This window comes from Panthera leo, chromosome A3 (genome assembly GCF_018350215.1).
Source record: "Panthera leo isolate Ple1 chromosome A3, P.leo_Ple1_pat1.1, whole genome shotgun sequence".
In the NCBI taxonomy this organism is placed as follows: domain Eukaryota; kingdom Metazoa; phylum Chordata; class Mammalia; order Carnivora; family Felidae; genus Panthera; species Panthera leo.
The window spans coordinates 78,795,400-78,812,283 of NC_056681.1; the positions used below are offsets into that span (position 1 = coordinate 78,795,400).

The following is a 16,884-nucleotide window of genomic DNA, read 5'->3' on the forward strand; positions in this document are numbered from 1 at the left end:
TTTTGTCACAAGACATAAAATAAGAAATAGAGATTAAAATTGTAAAAGGTCAACTAATTCTAAGTTTTAAAAATAGATATTGGATATAACCAGAAATGTAGGTTCATGAGAACTTTGAATCCTCTGCCATTTCTTGCTGGAACAACTCCTTCCTAATTTATACGACTTGGGAGCGCCTGAAGCCATGCTAAGAGAACAAAGATTTCTGTCTGGTCTCCCCTCTATCAAGTTTTCCACCCAGAAAGAAAGAGCAAGTTCTGACAAAGACTACACTTGAAATGGTGTGACTGTTTTGATCATAGCAGTGAGTCAATGGCCCCTCCTAACTTGTAGGTTTTATGATTCCATAATTCTTTGATTTAGAAGCATGTTGTTCTGCTGAGATATGCTGTCTACATAAGGTCTGACATTTCTCTGGCCAAAAAGACAAAAAAAAGGACATGGCTGAACTGTTAAGGAATCTGTACAGATACAGCCTTCACTGTAGAATACGGAAATAACTGGCCTTTAAATGAGTGACTAAGGAATGCTCCTCTCCCTGTACTAGTACTCACTCCCAGTCCTAGTCAATGGAAGTACTGACTGAGCTGGGAGACCCACCACTGCTTCCAATATAACACTCGTTCAGCACACACTCCTGTGTGTTTTGTGTCTGCTTGTTTTCAGTAGACAAAAGGAAACTATTTACTTTAACATTGCATTCTTCTGGCCCCATTCTGATGAATTTTCAGAAATACAGACACATACGCAAACAACTTTTTTTTTTTCCTTAGAAATAGAATACTCTTAAAAAAGAAGAGACAACAGACTTCAAGCTGTATTAGAAAGCTGTAATCATCAAGACAGTATGGTACTGGCACAAGAACAGACACTCAGATCAATGGAACAGAATAGAGAACCCAGAAATGGACCCACAAACATATGGCCAACTGATTTTGACAAAGCAGGAAAGAAAATCCAGTGGAATAAACACAGTCTCTTCAGCAAGTGGTGCTGGGAAAACTGGACAGCAACACGCAGAAGAATGAACCTGGACCACTTTCTTACACCATACACAAAAAATAAACTCAAAATGGATGAAAGACCTAAGTGTAAGACAGAAGCCATCAAAATCCTTGAGGAGATAGCAGGCAAAAACCTCTCTGATCTTGGCCGCAGCAACTTCTTACTCAACATGTCTTCGGAGGCAAGGGAAACAAAGCAAACATGAACTATTGGGACCTCATCAAAATAAAAAGCTTCTGGACAGTGAAGGAAACAATCAGCAAAACTAAAAGGCAACTGACGGAATGGGAGAAGATATTTGCAAATGAAATATCAGATAAAGGCTTGGTATCCAAAATATATAAAGAACTTACCAAATTCAACACCAAAAACACAAATAATCCAGTGAAGAAATGGGCAAAAGACGTGAATAGACACTTCTCCAAAGAAGACATCCACATGGCCAACTGACACATGAAAAAATGCTCAACATCACTCATCATCAGGGAAATACCAATCAAAACCACAATGAGATACCACCTCCCACCTGTCAGAATGGCTAACACGAACAACTCAGGCAACAACAGATGTTGGCGAGGATGAGAAAGAGGATCTCTTTTGCATTACTGGTGGGAATGCAAGCTGATGCAGCCACTCTGGAAAACAGTATGGAGGTTCCTCAAAAAATTAAAAATAAAACTACCCTACGACCCAGCATTGCACTACTAGGTATTTATCCAAGGGATACAGGGATGCTGTTTTGAAGGGACACATGCACCCAGTATTTATAGCAGCACTATCAACAATAGCCAAAGTATGGAAAGAGCCCAACTGTCCATCGATGGATAAATGGATAAAGAAGATGTGGTATATATATACAATGTAGTATTACTCAGCAATCAAAAAGAATGAAATCTTGCCATTTGCAACTACATGGATGGAACTAGAGGGTATTATGCTAAGCGAAATTAGTCAGACAAAGACAAATATATGACTTCACTCATATGAGGACTTTAGGACACAGAACAGATGAACACAAGGGAAGGGAAGCAAAAACAATATAAAAACAGGGAGGGGGACAAAACATAATATGGAGAACAAACAGAGAGTTACTGGAGGGGTTGGGGGGGATGGGCTAAATGGGTGAGGGGCATTAAGGAATCTACTCCTGAAATCACTGTTGCACTATATGCTAACTTGGATGTAAATTTTTAAAATTAAATAAATAAATAAATAAATAAATGTGAAAAAAACAAAAAAGAAGAGACAAATAGTAAATTTGAAGTGACTTTTTCTCAAAATGGGGTAGTAACTCAGTTTTTCTATTTTTTTTTTTTAATGTTTATTTATTTTTGAGAGAGAGATAGCAAGAGCAGGGGAGAGGCAGAAAGAGGGAGACAGAGGATCCAAAGCAGGCTCTGTACTGACAGCAGAGAGCTCAAACTCATGAACTATAAGATCATGACTTGAGCTGAACTCAGAACCTCAACCAACTGAGCCACCCAGGCGCCCCTCAGTTTTTCTATTCTTGATGACAATAGGAATATTTGAAAATAGTTTTAACCCCAACACAAAAAAATTATTAGAAGTCAGCTAGTCCCATCAGTCCATTTGAGCTATGAACCATTAAAATAGACCCTTTCATTGCTTACTCTGTACCTACAAAAATTATCTTTCACATTATTCAGCATTATTTCTGAATTAGCTGTGAATAGGGCTACCTTCAAACTATGAATGCATTTTTTTTAAGTAATCTCTATACCCAACATGGGGCTTGAACTCACGACCCCAAGATTAAGAGTCACATGTTCTACCAACTGAACCATCCAGGTGCCCCAAATCTATTTTTTAAATGAGTTCATCTTCCCCTCAGAATTCTGAATGACTTACATATGTGGTGAAATAGTGGTTTAGAAATTTGTTTTCCAATCTTAAGAATATCTGTCTAGAGTTAAACTATCATTCTAAAGGCTGCAGATAATGGGCTAAAAACCAAACGGCTTTTGATATAGACTCATGGAACATAAGATCTGCAGGCCCACTGGGGGTGATCTAGTCAACACCCACCCCCGTGTTAGGGATGAACGTGTCTTAACAGGTGAATGATTCATACTAGAAACATTATTCTGCACTTCACTTTCTTTCTCATAATGTCATGTGTGTTTCTGTAAGTCATAGGTGTGGACCTACTTCTATCCTTTTTTCCAACAATTTTAGGCATATATACACACAAGAACATAAATGGGATCACATGCTGCTTTAGTTTTTTTTAATAACTTTATAATATTCCAGGTTCCTCTGCCATTTCCTTTTTTTTTTTTTTTTAATTTTTTTAATGTTTATTTTTGAGAGAGACAGAGACAGATGCGAGTGGGTTGGGGCAGAGAGAGAGGGAGGCACAGAATCAGAAGCAGGCTCCAGGCTCTGAGCTGTCAGCACAGAGCCTGACGCAGGGCTCGAACTCACGAGCTGTGAGATCATGACCTGAGCCGAAGTCAGACGCTCAATCGACTAAGCCACCCAGGTGCCCCTGCCATTTCCTTTCTGAAGGAAGTTCACTTTGTTTCTAGCTGTGTTGTTGTTGATTTTGCCACTTTGAATAAAGTCAGTAAACATCTTTGTGCATAATCCTTAAGCCCTGGAGTTTTATTTCTTCAGGACAGATTGCCAGTAGTGGAAGTGCTGGGTAGAAGACAAATACGTTTTTAATTTTTATAATCACTGCTACATTATTTTCCAAAAAAGGCTAAACACTTTACATTTCTACTGACAAAGTATGCAACTAGTCTTCTCCATGCCAACCAATAGGTGCTAGTCTCAGAGGACTAAAGTGATGTCTTATTGTTACTTTAATCCAAAGTGGAACTTCTTTTCAGATGATCCTTGGTCATATGCAGTTGCTCTTTTTCAGCTGCTTGATCCTTTGTCTATTTTTCTCTATTGGGTGTTTGCATTTTTCATAAGTAGAAATCCTATTTATGGTATCTTTTGCCACACGATTTGTTTTGTACATAGTTGCATATATGTGTATACAGAAACACACACTCATGTATATGTTTTAATGTTTATTTATTTTTGAGGGAGAGAGACAGAGCATGAGTGGGGGAAAGGCAGAGAGAGAGGGAGACACAGAATCTGAAGCAGGCTCCAGGCTCTGAGCTATCAGCACAGAGCCCAACATGGGGCTCGAACTCACGAACCATGAGATCATGACCTGAGGCCAAGTCAGATGCTTAACCGACTGAGCCACCGAGGCACCCTTCTCATGTGTATGTTTAAATCACAATGTATCACCCAATAAATACTCTTATAGTTTGTTTTCTTCCCCTGAGCATTTATCAGGAACATTTTCCTTTGTCAATAGTCATCTACCACATAATTTCTAACAGCTGGTTAGCAGTAGTCCATCATACAGATAAACCATAAGATGAAGTCTGTCTCCTCTAGTAGGTCATCTAGATTATTACAAAATATTGCCCATTTTAACAACGTTGTGATAACTATACAGACCTCTATATCCATTTATGCTCATTCCTTGCATTTGAGAGTAAATTATCCTTACAGGAAGAGATGGGGATAGGTGGGAAGAAACATGCAAAGGAACAGGCAGACCCTCTACAGTGCCATATGCTCATGTGAAGGAAAACCTAGCACATGCCAAAATTTGTGCTGTACATATATTATCCTTCTTAAAAATTTATAACATGTTGGGGCGCCTGAGTGGCTCAGTTGGTTAAGAGTCCGACTTCAGCTCAGGTTGTGATCTCACAATTCATGGGTTTGAGCCCCGTGTCGGGCTGTGTGCTGACAGCTTGGAGCCTGGAGCCTGCTTCAGATTCTGTCTCCCCCTCTCTCTGCCCCTCCCCCACTTCCATTCTGTCTCTCTCTCTCTCCCTCAAAAATAAACATTAAGACAAATTTATAACATATTTTATTTATACACTTTATCTTAGCATCAATTCTATTAGACAATTCTATTTCGTATTTCCTTTCTACGGATGACCAAATATAATAATAGCATTGCTCACGTTTTCTATGTACCAGATACTGTTCTAAGTGCTTCACATGACAACTCATTTCATTCTTCTGATTCTACAGATGAAGGAAACAAAGCATAAAGAAGCCAAGCAACGCGTCCAAAGTCACACAACTAGGAAATGCAGATTCAGGATTTGCAGCCAAGCAATCTGTGCCCAGAGGCAGGATCTCAATCACTGGCAATGCTGCCTCTCAAACAGGTTCGATGAATTGCCCAGTCATTCAACCAGTAAATGGCAATGCCAGGATTTGAAAGCAGGTCTCACATTCCCCCAAGCCCATGCTTTATGACTTGCTACTAACAATCTAAAAGACAAAGAAATATTTTATAGGCAATCAGAAAAAAAAAAAAAAAAAAAAAAAAGAGCATTTAACTACCTTTATGTCATTTAGGAATTCAATGTCTTTTTTCTGTATGGCTTTATTTGTCCATATTAAGGCACTGTAGGATTTGGTCTTTTCTTCTTCACCTTCTTTCATATGTCCTATTGCCTCTCTAAACAAAAACAAGAAAAGAAAGTTTGTCTAAACACACAAAATACACTTAAGCCTTGCCCCAACTTCCCTTTCTTCAAAAATAGCTTTATCAATCGGGGCGCCTGGGTGGCGCAGTCGGTTAAGCGTCCGACTTCAGCCAGGTCACGATCTTGCGGTCCGTGAGTTCGAGCCCCGCGTCAGGCTCTGGGCTGATGGCTCAGAGCCTGGAGCCTGTTTCCGATTCTGTGTCTCCCTCTCTCTCTCTGCCCCTCCCCCGTTCATGCTCTGTCTCTCTCTGTCCCAAAAATAAATAAAAAACGTTGAAAAAAAAAAAAAATTAAAAAAAAAAAAATAGCTTTATCAAGATAAAATTTACATACAATTCCCATTTTAACTGTACGATTCAGTGATTTTTAGCATGTTTAGAGAGTTGTGTAGCTATCTCCATAATCTAATTTTAGAATACTTCATCACCCCAAAAAAGAAACTCCATCCCTATTTGCAGTTGCTTCCCATTTCCGGTTTTCCCTAGCCCTTGGCAACCACTAATTGACTTTGTCTCCATAGATTTCCCTACTCTGAATATTTCATATAAAATGGAAGCACACAATACATGGTGTGTGGTGTCTGGTTTCTTTTACTTCATAATGTTTTCAAGGTTCATCATGTTGGTGCATGTATCAGTACTTTATTCCTTTTTATTATTGAATAATATTCTGTTGTATGGAAATACCATATGTTACCCATGGACATTTGGGTTGTTTCTACTTTTTTGCTATTATGAATAATGCTACTATGAACATTCATGAGCAAGTCTTTGTGTGGGTGTACATTTTCATTTCTTGTGGGTATATATCTAGAAGTGGAGTTGCTGGGCCATAATGGTAACTCTACATTTGACCTTTTGACAAACTGCCAACTGTCTTCCAAAGTGGCCACACATAATCTCACAGCAATTTCTTAGGGTTCCCATTTCTCTACATCTTTGCCAGCATTTGTTTTTTTTGTCTTTTTGATTATAGCCATCCTAGTGAGCCACCCTAGTGAGAGTAAAGTGGGATATCACTGACGTTTTGACTTGCCCTTCCCTAATGGCAAATGATATTGAGCATTTTTTTTTTCATGTATTCATGCATAAACATAACATCCTCTTTGGAGAAATGTCCACTTAATCATCTTCCCCATTTTTAATTGGGTTGTTTTCGTATTATTGAGTTGTAAGAGTTCTTTATATGTTCTGGATACAATTCCCTTAACAGATACATGACCTACACCAAAACTTCCATTTTGAGTTCGTCTCCAGTGAGTCTACCCTTACCTTGTGACAAGCTGCAAGTCACGGACTTGGATTTTGTTAGACGAATTATTAATTTTCTGTAGTAGCAGAAAAAGAAAAACAATTAGCAACTCTAGTTCAGTTACAGAGTTGCAGAAACATGACGATTTCCATGTCATGAAGTGGTTTACCTGCTGAAGTTCCTTAATTTCTTGTGAAGTGAAATGTACTCTATGAGGATTCACCAGCTCAATTGCAAAGGGCCTTCCTGGCAGCACACACCCCGTCATGAAACAGAAACGTGTTGATGGAGTTAACATTTGGGCCAATGCAAGAGGGTTAGGAGGTGTGAAAAAACGAGTTGAGCTCTAGAGGACTGAAAGTTTAGTGACATGACTACATCTGGGGGAGGGAAGAATGTGTGAAAAGAATCAAGGGGCTTTTTGGGGGGCTGCTAAACCCCAGGACAGGCAACATGTGAAAATGACTGCTTTCCCAAAAGTCCACGAACAAGCCTGTGTTAATTACAAAATAAAATCCAAACAACTGCTAATTGATTTGGTTACACAAAGGCAACATTATTACACACAGCAATGCCCAGGTATACCAAGCTGAAATCCATCCTCCTAGCCTAATCCACTAGTGAAATGGAAAAGCTGTGATTCCATAAGGGGAAGGGACTATTAACTCTCAGCATCTTTCTTGTAATGCAACAATGCAAAATGAGAGAAATGAAGGCTAAGAGAACAGAATCACTTTTTAAATGAAGATGTGCATTTTGAAAACTGTACTGGTACTGCTGAAATGTTATCAAATGGAACAATTAATAATCAAACTTTTGGAAAAACTTGGTTACCACCTTGTTAATCCACATAAAATTCCCTTAGAACCTATAGGTATGCAATAAGGATGGCTTCTGAACACATGATTCCTGTTAAGACATAATCATATAATTTATAAAGGTAGCTCCATAATTCGCAAAGCCTCCTCACTGGGAGAAGCTCTGGGCTTTGCCCACTTTGGTTTTAACTGAGCAACTACAGTGAACCTGCTGTCTGAGAAGGGTGATAGTCTGAAAGTTAGTTCTAGTCAAGTGATGCTGTTGCAATCTTACCATTTCCTAATGTTCTCACATCTACATCTTCTCTTCCAGAGGAGGAAAAATTAAAACCTTTGCAAAGGAGATAAAGAAAAATAATCAGAAACATAATAGCCCTAAGACTTTCATTCCTACCCGTTGGTAGAAACCCCATTTGTCTGAAATAATCTACAGGAGAACTCCAAGGGATAGTCGCCATCCCACCTCTAATCCCAATCTCTAATAAAAATAGCAATGATAAGAAGTACCATTTATTGAGCACCTATATGCTGGGCACTGAGCTAACATTTTGCATACATTAATTCATTCAATCCTTATTAGAACTTTATGATGTAGGTATTAAATAAAAGAACACCAAGCTTCTAAAAGGATAAGTACTTTTATCAAGGTCGCATGATTAAATGGCAGACAGAGCTAGACATTTCTTTTTTTTTTTTTTTTTTTTTTTTAATTTTTATTTTTGGGACAGAGAGAGACAGAGCATGAACGGGGGAGGGGCAGAGAGAGAGGGAGACACAGAATCGGAAACAGGCTCCAGGCTCCGAGCCATCAGCCCAGAGCCTGACGCGGGGCTCGAACTCACGGACCGCGAGATCGTGACCTGGCTGAAGTCGGACGCTTAACCGACTGCGCCACCCAGGCGCCCCAGAGCTAGACATTTCTGATGTCAAAGCCAGACCTTAACTATCACCTCATGCCACCATCCCATGGGAGACCAGAGGCAGAGCACTTTTTAGAGGAAGGCTCCACAACAACCCTGGTCACAAGCTTATGGTGAAAAATCTGTCATTTTCCTTCTTTTTTTTTTTTTTTTCCTTGAAACAAAACAAAGCAAAATCATTTATTTGAGAATTAAACTCTATGAAAGGAAGAGGAGTGGGGGGGGGGGGGGGGGAAGGGTTTAAAAGTAAATTCTTTGTATCAAGCAAAGCCTAAGCTGGGACCACAACAAAACTAGTGTTCATTCTAAGATAAATGGATCGTCCTAGACTAAAAGCTGCAAATATTAGAATGGGAAATGGTGTAAAAAAAGATGCGGGGGGCAGCTGTTGCATCATAACTTTCTTAGATACAAAACTGACAATTTCACCATCATTGCCATAGCAAACATTACCACAGGCAGGCATTATTCTAAATTTTTCATAGATGTTAACACTATAAGGTAGGTACTATCATTATCCTCATTTTACTTACAAGGAAAATGAGCCAGACAGGATAGGTAACTTGCCTAAGATCACATTACTGGTAAGTGGTAGGGCCAGGATTTGAACCAAGTGGTCTGACTCCATCCAGAGTCTCTTAACCACTGTCTATACAACACCACCAAGAGATAGGCAGAAGAGTTCAGACTCATGCCCACAGGGAAAGCAAGACTGGTCTTCTTGGATCAGGGATTAGAAAAGGCTGGGACGTTTGGAGAACTCTGGTCAGTCATTAGAGTTTGGTAAAGTTTAAGATCTCTGAACACATACATATATTAGAGGCTATACAAGGCACTGTGTACAAGGCACTGTGCTAGACACAGGGGAGATAAACAATATGGACACGGTCCTGATCCTCACAGGGCTTACTGTTTGTGGAGGGATAGGGACTGTAATATAGTGGGTAGGGCTACGACAGGAAGCACATAGCATTATGAGCACATACAGCACTAAGAGCACAACTGCAACATGAGCTATGAGATTTGTATTTATTCCTCAATGGTCCAGCTACTTCGGAGAGCACAAGATGAGGAAGAACAAGATAGCCGGAAAGAGCAAATGGGAAAGGCGGAATGGTGAACACCATTTAGACAGCCACTTTTTTCCCAGGAAAGAGTCTATATGTAAAGGTCCCATGTAGATTTTAGAAAAAGGAAGGTTAAAAGGCTTGGAAAGGCCTATGAAAACTACACTGAAGATTGGCCCTCTTTTTGAAGATACTTAGCTGTGAAGAAAGTAGGATTTCACCCTTTCCTCATGTCTAAGAGATCCCTTTGGCAAGCCAAGGTCAACACTTTAGGGAACATAGGTTCTGAACTATTGTTTGACATGTACTGTCAGGGTAAAGTGGGCTCCTCTCTCCCACAGGGCCCAAAGCTATGGGTCTCATAGAGAGGAGTAACCCAGTACTGGTTAGGTAAGGGCCAGACAGCCAAGGTAGGACTAGAATTTAAGCTGAATTTAGGCTCAAAAGTCTGGGTAAATTGGGGCACCTGTATGGCTCAGTCAGTTGAGCATCCAACTCTTGATTTTGAGTCCTGTCATGATCTCGTGGTTCATGGTATCAAGCCCCATGTTGAGCTCTGCACTGGCAATGTGGAGGTCTTTTTTTTTTTTTTTTTAACTTATTTATTATTGAGAAACAGAGCACAAGCATGGGAGGGGCAGAGAGAGGGGGAGACACAAAATCTGAAGCAGGCTACAGGCTCTGAACTGTCAGCACAGAGCCCGATGCAGAGCTCAAACTCACAAACTGCGAGATCATGACCTGAGCCAGGGTCAAACGCTTAACCGACTGAGCCACCCAGGTGCTCCAGGTGTCCAGGTCTTGATCTCAGGGTCGTAAATTCAAGCCCCATGTTGGGTTCCACACTTAAAAAATAAATATAAATAAATAAAAATAAAAAGAAGCCTGGGTAACTTGTGCTGCGTTAATACCTAAGAACTGGCCAAGTAAGCAGCTATGAGAGCCACAGGGTCAGGCTTTTCTTGAGGTAGAGAATCAAGGCCAGGCAAGGAATAGGATTCTGTGGACCATTGAGTCCCAAAGAACCCTCCACTCCATGTTTAGACTCCATTGTTAATAAAACCCATGGTAACATCAGTAGCTTCTGGACAGAATCAACAGACTCAAGGGTAGCACTAACTAGGGGTGGATAGATAAATGGGGAATTCAGAATGGCATCTGGGAAGCTGAAAGACATTGACTCCCTGGGGCTGTGATCTGTCTTATACCTGCCCACCTCCATCTCCAAACCAGCCATAATGTCAGGGAACCAGGGGATCCACAGTGACTGAGCCATAACCTGTGACTGATGGGGGAGAAGGGAAAGAACAGGATACAGAGAGGTAAGTCGAACAGTGACAGCTAAATCAGACCAGAAATTTCCAATTCATAAATTAGCCCATAAAATTTCCACAAATTCCAGAGGTGTAGGATCCCAAGCTAGGCCCTTGGGAAGTCCAGAGAAACATTAAATCCAGACAAAGGAAGAAGTGATTATTTATTATATCTTTTAGGAAAATATCTCAAATTTGGACAATACATTGAGAAATATTTTTGGGGATGGCACGCCTGGATGGCTCAGTCAGTTAAGCATCAGAATCTTGATTTTGGCTCAGGTCATGATCCCAGGGTTGTGGGATCGAGCCCCACATAAGGCTCTGTGCTGAGCGTGGAGCATGCTTAAGATTCTCTCTCCCTCTCCTTCTGCCCCTCTCCCCTGCTTGCGTGCTCTTTCCTCCTTCCTTCTCTGCTCTAAAAATAAATAGATAAGTACATAATAGAAAACTCACTTAAAAATACTTTTGGGGGTAAACTTTAAAACTTTATTCGTATGCAATTATGAATAATGCTAACAACAAAAGGAAAAGGAGTTAAGTATTAACTCCTTAATACCTTAATACCTTAAGTATTAGGAAATACATGTTTAAAATTTGGGTGAGTTTTCATTTTTCTTTTTTTTTCTTTTTTTTTTTTTTTTAATTTTTTTGATGTTTATTTATTTTTGAAGGAGAGAGGCACGGCATGAGTGGGGGAAGTGCAGAGAGAGAGGGAGACACAGAATCCAAAGCAGGCTTCAGGCCCTGAGCTGTCAGCACAGAGCCCGACGCGGGGCTCGAACCCACAAACTGTGAGATCATGACCTGATCTCTGAGAGCTAAAATCGGATGCTTAACTGACTGAGTGAGGGCGCCCGGCTAGCTCAGTTGGTAGAGCATGAGACTCTTAACTGACTGAGTGACCCAGGCTCCCCTTTTTAAAAAAATTTTTTAAGTTGATTTATTTTGAGAGTGACAGAGACAGCACAAGTGAGGGATGGGCAGAGAGAGAAGGAGAGAGAGAGAATCCCAAGCAGGCTCTGCACTGCCAGCACAGAGCCTGATGTGGGGCTCGAACCCACAAACTGTGAGATCATAACCTGAGCCGAAACCAAGAGTCAGACGCTCAACTGACTGAGCCACCCAGGCGTTCCTTCTTTTCTGTTTTTTTAAAGATTTTATTGTTAAGTAATCTCTATACCCCATCAATGTGGGGCTCAAAACTCAGACCTGAGATCAAGAGTTATACGCTTCACTGATTGGGTCAGACAGGTGCCCTGGTTGAGTTTTCTAAATTCACATTATGCCTTGTCTTATCCCCATAATCCTGTGAGTTCCTTTTGCTCAAAGGAACAGAAATTGTAAAAACAAAAACAAAACCAAGTGCAAGAATGATCAGGAACTATCAGCAGTTCAGCTAGTATGTAGTGGGTAGTGGCCCTCATACAGAACACACAGATGATGGAACTGAAAAATGGGCAGAGGCCAGATGATGAAGGCCTCAGAAGATCAAGTTCAATAGTTTGGATTTTATCCTGCATGTAGTCATTGACAAGTTTTCAGTAGGGAAATAACATGACAGATATTTATTCAATAAGTGAAATAGCAAATGTATTAGGGGAAAGTTTCTTAGACACAGTGACTTTGAGAGTGTGTCCAAGTTTACTACTCATTAACCAGGGGATTAGCAAATCGATAATATGATGTGCCAGTTTGAAGTGACTGAGAAATCTCCCATTTAGGGGAAGGGACCTTTATAAGAGTAGCTAGACTGCCTCATATAATACCACTTATTTTCAAAGAGTTGTAAAACATAGAGGTACATCAGTCAGAACCATCTTCCCAGAGTTGTCACATGTTATCTGCAGAAATAATGAGTAATATATCTGAGATACACAGGTTTAGCAAATTGATGCTATCAATCAGGCATTTCTAACAACAGGTTTTATCCCCTGACAAGGAGCCAGTTAGCATCAAGGCCCAGAGGTCTGCTTTTTCTCAAGCAGCTCTCAATAAATTTCCTCAGGACACAATTACAGATGCTAAACACACAGTTTGCTTCATTTTCAGTTTGGGGACAATTTCCCCCCCTCAAATGGAAAATGAAACCAAGCTAACTTCATGAAAGATTGCAAGGGGGAAACACATCTGTTTCAGAGCCTCCTGACGGCCCTCTTGGCAATGGGGCCTTCCTTGAGACCCAAATAATCAAAACTGAAAGTTTCTTGAATCATCTTATAGAAAGAGAGTCAGGTGGCTCCAAAAAGAGTTTGAAAGAAACTTTTTGTACTAAAGCTTAATTTTCACTTCTTTATAATTTGGATAAATCTTACACGATACCCAGTATGTAGATATTAACCAAGTAAAAGCTCATGGCAATATCCCAGAGTCCTTTTTTTTTTTTAAGTTTATTTATTTATTTTGAGAGAGAGAGAGACAGACAGACAGAATACATGCACACACAAGCGGAGGAGGGGCAGAAGGAGAGGGAGAGAGAGAATCCCAAGCAGGCTCCACACTGTCACTGCAGAGCCCTACATGGGGCTTGAACTCACAAACTGTGAGATCATGACCTGAGCCAAGATCAAGAGTCGGATACTTAACTGACTGAGCCACCCAGGTGTCCCTTATCCCAGAGTCTTTACTGCTGAGATTTTGGAAAACGTTAGGTTGCTAGGTTAATTTCTTCTTTATTCAGTAAACAATTCTTAAAGACCCTTAAAAAGAGAGTCCACCTACCTGATAGGCAACAAATTATAAGAGGGATGTGTTTTAAAGTGCTTGTCTTCCTTCTTGACAAGCCAGAGAGGTGGAAGGAATAGCCATATCTCATCTCAATCATCTGCTTGCCATTCCTAAAGCAGTCTTGTCTCAAGGTTTTTCAGAGAGAAGAGTAGATATCTAGTTGCTTCCTCAAAAAAAGTGTTCTAATTATGCTAGGAGACCCACTTTAAAGTAAATCAATCATTGCTTATGGCCTACAGTTTTTCCTGTTGTACAACATGACTTCCTGCAATTGAAATCTTAGCCCCTTCCCTCTAGCCTAATCCTAGGTGAAATCACAGTCTCTATGTGGTCTGCGACCTGGCAGACCTACAGAGACAGAGAAAACCTAAACCTGGCAGGATCTGACTCATCCCACAAACCTGGGCTCATTAATACCTGGAAAATTAAAATACAACACAACTATCATGAAGTCTTCATGAAATGGTAGCTGTTGACCTGCTTTCTCTAGGCTTGAACTTTATCCCAGGACATTTTAGCAGTTAAGGTGGAAGCTAGACATTTGCCAGCGATTATTCTTTTTTTTTTTTTTTTTTTACCAGCGATTATTCTTGAACAAGAACTGGATGTGGAAGTTGTGTTTTAATTTCCTCATATTCCCCCAAAAGAGGCCAAGTCTGAGGTGTCCCAAGGTCAGAACTTAAGTGCATTCACTTAAAATAGTTTCAGTGGTTTTGAATTTGCCCAGGAAAGAATAGTCATCTTGAGAGACGAAAGAAATCCTCGGCTCAAATCCAGCCCAAGCCAGAGGTGCTCAGGACATGGTGACCCTTGTTCATGGGAAGCTGCCAGGCAAGGAGTCTAGATCTGGTGATTTACAAAATTTAGAAATCTTTCCCGCCACTGCAAAGAAACCTATTCATGAATGACAATGTATTTAAAATATCAATATTATAACACTTACTCTCTGCTTTGAATACTGCCAAAAGATGGTCTGAAATTAATTCTTCCACTGAAGATTCCAGCTTCCTTTCTCCATCAATTATCCAAGGAGTTTGCGGTAGATTCCTGGAATATTTATTATATCTCCCTGCCAAAGAAACATAAGGTAGCCTGGATGGAATGATATAATTAACATAATAAGATAAAACAACTATATACTGAGTGCCAATATCCTAGGTGCCACGATACAAAGCAAGGCTTACCCTTCAACTAACTTACAATCTAACTTGGGGAGCCAGCATACAGACATATAAATAATTAAATTAAAAGATTTAAGGTAACAATAGAAGAGATGGTTAAAGACATGATATGAATCATCAAACGAGCTCTAAAGAAATGCTCAATAAAAAAAAATAAAATGCTCAATATATTTATTAATCCGATTGGCTGGCTGAACAAGTTACATTATGGAACACACCAAGGGTCATTACCAAAAAACCCAGCAACTACTGCTTTTATGCCTGATTAATAATACTTTAATGCAATACTCATTGGTGATAATATATTCCAAAGACTTCAAATACGGGAAATTTTGAAGTTTTTTAATTAAAAAAAAACAAAAAAAAACAAACAGAAAATGACTCACTGCTTTATGAAGAAAGCTGCACCATGGCAGGTAGCTTTCATTACCACAGGGCAGAGTATTATAGTTAAGACCACGAAACAATTTCATTTCGGCCATTACTATGAAATAGATGTAGCTTTCAAAACAAAAACTATCTGCTAGATTACCTCTTGGGAAGGTCAATGCAACAATTTTTTATTTAAAGCAGAAACTCAAATCTTCAGTCATTCTGCAGATAATAAAATTATTTTTTTCAAGTTTGCTTTTATGCTTTCTGTAGCTATGTTTCTCCCGATCAGTTTCGGGTCTCTGCATCTACCCATATTTCTATGGGTATTGGCCACCTCTGATGGAAACTATTAAAACTTAAGAAGTGTCATTTCCCTTTGGCATGGTATTTCAAATAACCAATCTGAGTGGACCTTGAGAATACCTACAGAAGCTAAAATAAGCTTGACTATCAGTCCTAGTTCTCAAAAGAGTTAATTAATCAGAACCTGGTAACAAAAATTAAAAGGAAACAGAGAGGTGACTTGAGTTTTCAGAAAGGATAGTAAGTTGACAGCATAAGTATATTCTAGACTAAATATTTTACCAGCCACAAAAACAGCACCATGAGCACACTCAATTTCAAGAACAGTGCATACAGCCTTTGGTGAGTTTGGAGGACAAGGAAACTGCCTGCAAAACAAAATAAATTTTACAGCTACTATTTTCCAGAAAAGATATTGAACCACATAACTAGGATGAATCAGCATTGTCTGAGACACACGGAACCCGAGTCTCTCACGGACTAAGCCACTCCCTAACTTTAAGTTTTGAAATCATAAAGATCTTTTACACCTCAAGTACACTTTAATACACGAGACTGACACAAAGTAAATCAGGGCTCTGCTACTACCTTTCACTCAGGAGGCTGCATGTTCCCAGATGATAATTTTTAACAGCCTTGAGATCTGAGAGAAAAACCCATATTTATGAAGTGGAAGCCTCTCCAGGGTCTTTAGCCATCTTGCTCCCTATGAACAGTTGGTGCCAGCTTAAAAAATCGTTAATCATTTGGGTAAAGCTGGTAAGTCCCACCTGTGGGGAGGGTCTCCACCAGTTTTCTCTCTTTCTCTTTCTCATTCCAACTATGACCTTGGGAATTAGATCACACACAGGGCCAGAAAAAGTGGAATGTGGCAGACCCTGCCCTTTTAACTAAAAAACTTCAATCTGAGGACAGAAAAGAGCAATGTATGGCTTTATTTTCTGTCTACCATCTGGGAACTTCCAAAGCCATGGACTGGAGTCTACCTGTAAATGACTCAATGTGGATGGACTCCAAATGCTTGGCTTGAAAATTTCATACAGTTTCCTAAAGTGTCTTAACAAAAAAAATGACTTAGAAGTTCAGGACCTATTGCTTGCAAAGAGAGGCTGACTTTACTTTCTAAACTTTAGTGTAAGTATTTCCACTTCCTGAGACTCACTTTTAGTCAATAAAATATATAAAACCTTCCTCACAACTTTATTGTTTGAAATTTATTCAAGGATATTCTGGAAAGATAACCATGATATATTATTGAACAAAATGAATACAATGAGAATTAAAATGAGGTTTATTGTATTTCAGCATATTTTAACAAGTGAAGGGCCTTTTTCTCCCTCGTCTTCAGATGGACAATACTCAAAATGGGGGATGTAATGGGAC

The 16,884-nt window shown here is 39.7% G+C and overlaps 1 protein-coding gene and 1 long non-coding RNA gene across 5 annotated transcripts in view; one reads left to right on the plus strand and one right to left on the minus strand.

Annotated features, from left to right (window-relative positions):
- The window catches only part of LOC122216088, a 43,385-nt gene that overhangs the window by 14,411 nt on the left and 12,090 nt on the right, over positions 1–16,884 (plus strand). Inside the window, exon 4 of one of the 2 annotated variants that reach the window (XR_006200698.1) lies at positions 5,083–5,222. This is a non-coding gene — a long non-coding RNA (uncharacterized LOC122216088). Of the gene's footprint in view, positions 1–5,082; positions 5,599–16,884 lie in introns of those variants that run through there. The other variant, XR_006200697.1, reaches the window with a different exon arrangement.
- PUS10 (pseudouridine synthase 10) overlaps positions 1–16,884 on the minus strand; it is a 71,685-nt gene that overhangs the window by 7,258 nt on the left and 47,543 nt on the right. For all 3 annotated transcript variants that reach the window (XM_042932353.1, XM_042932352.1, XM_042932354.1), the window contains exons 10-15: positions 15,784–15,869; positions 14,586–14,711; positions 7,890–7,946; positions 6,967–7,043; positions 6,818–6,873; positions 5,401–5,518 (exon numbers count right to left, since the gene is read on the minus strand). In XM_042932353.1, coding sequence (XP_042788287.1) covers positions 5,401–5,518; positions 6,818–6,873; positions 6,967–7,043; positions 7,890–7,946; positions 14,586–14,711; positions 15,784–15,869 — 520 coding nt within the window. The remainder of the gene's footprint in view (positions 1–5,400; positions 5,519–6,817; positions 6,874–6,966; positions 7,044–7,889; positions 7,947–14,585; positions 14,712–15,783; positions 15,870–16,884) is intronic.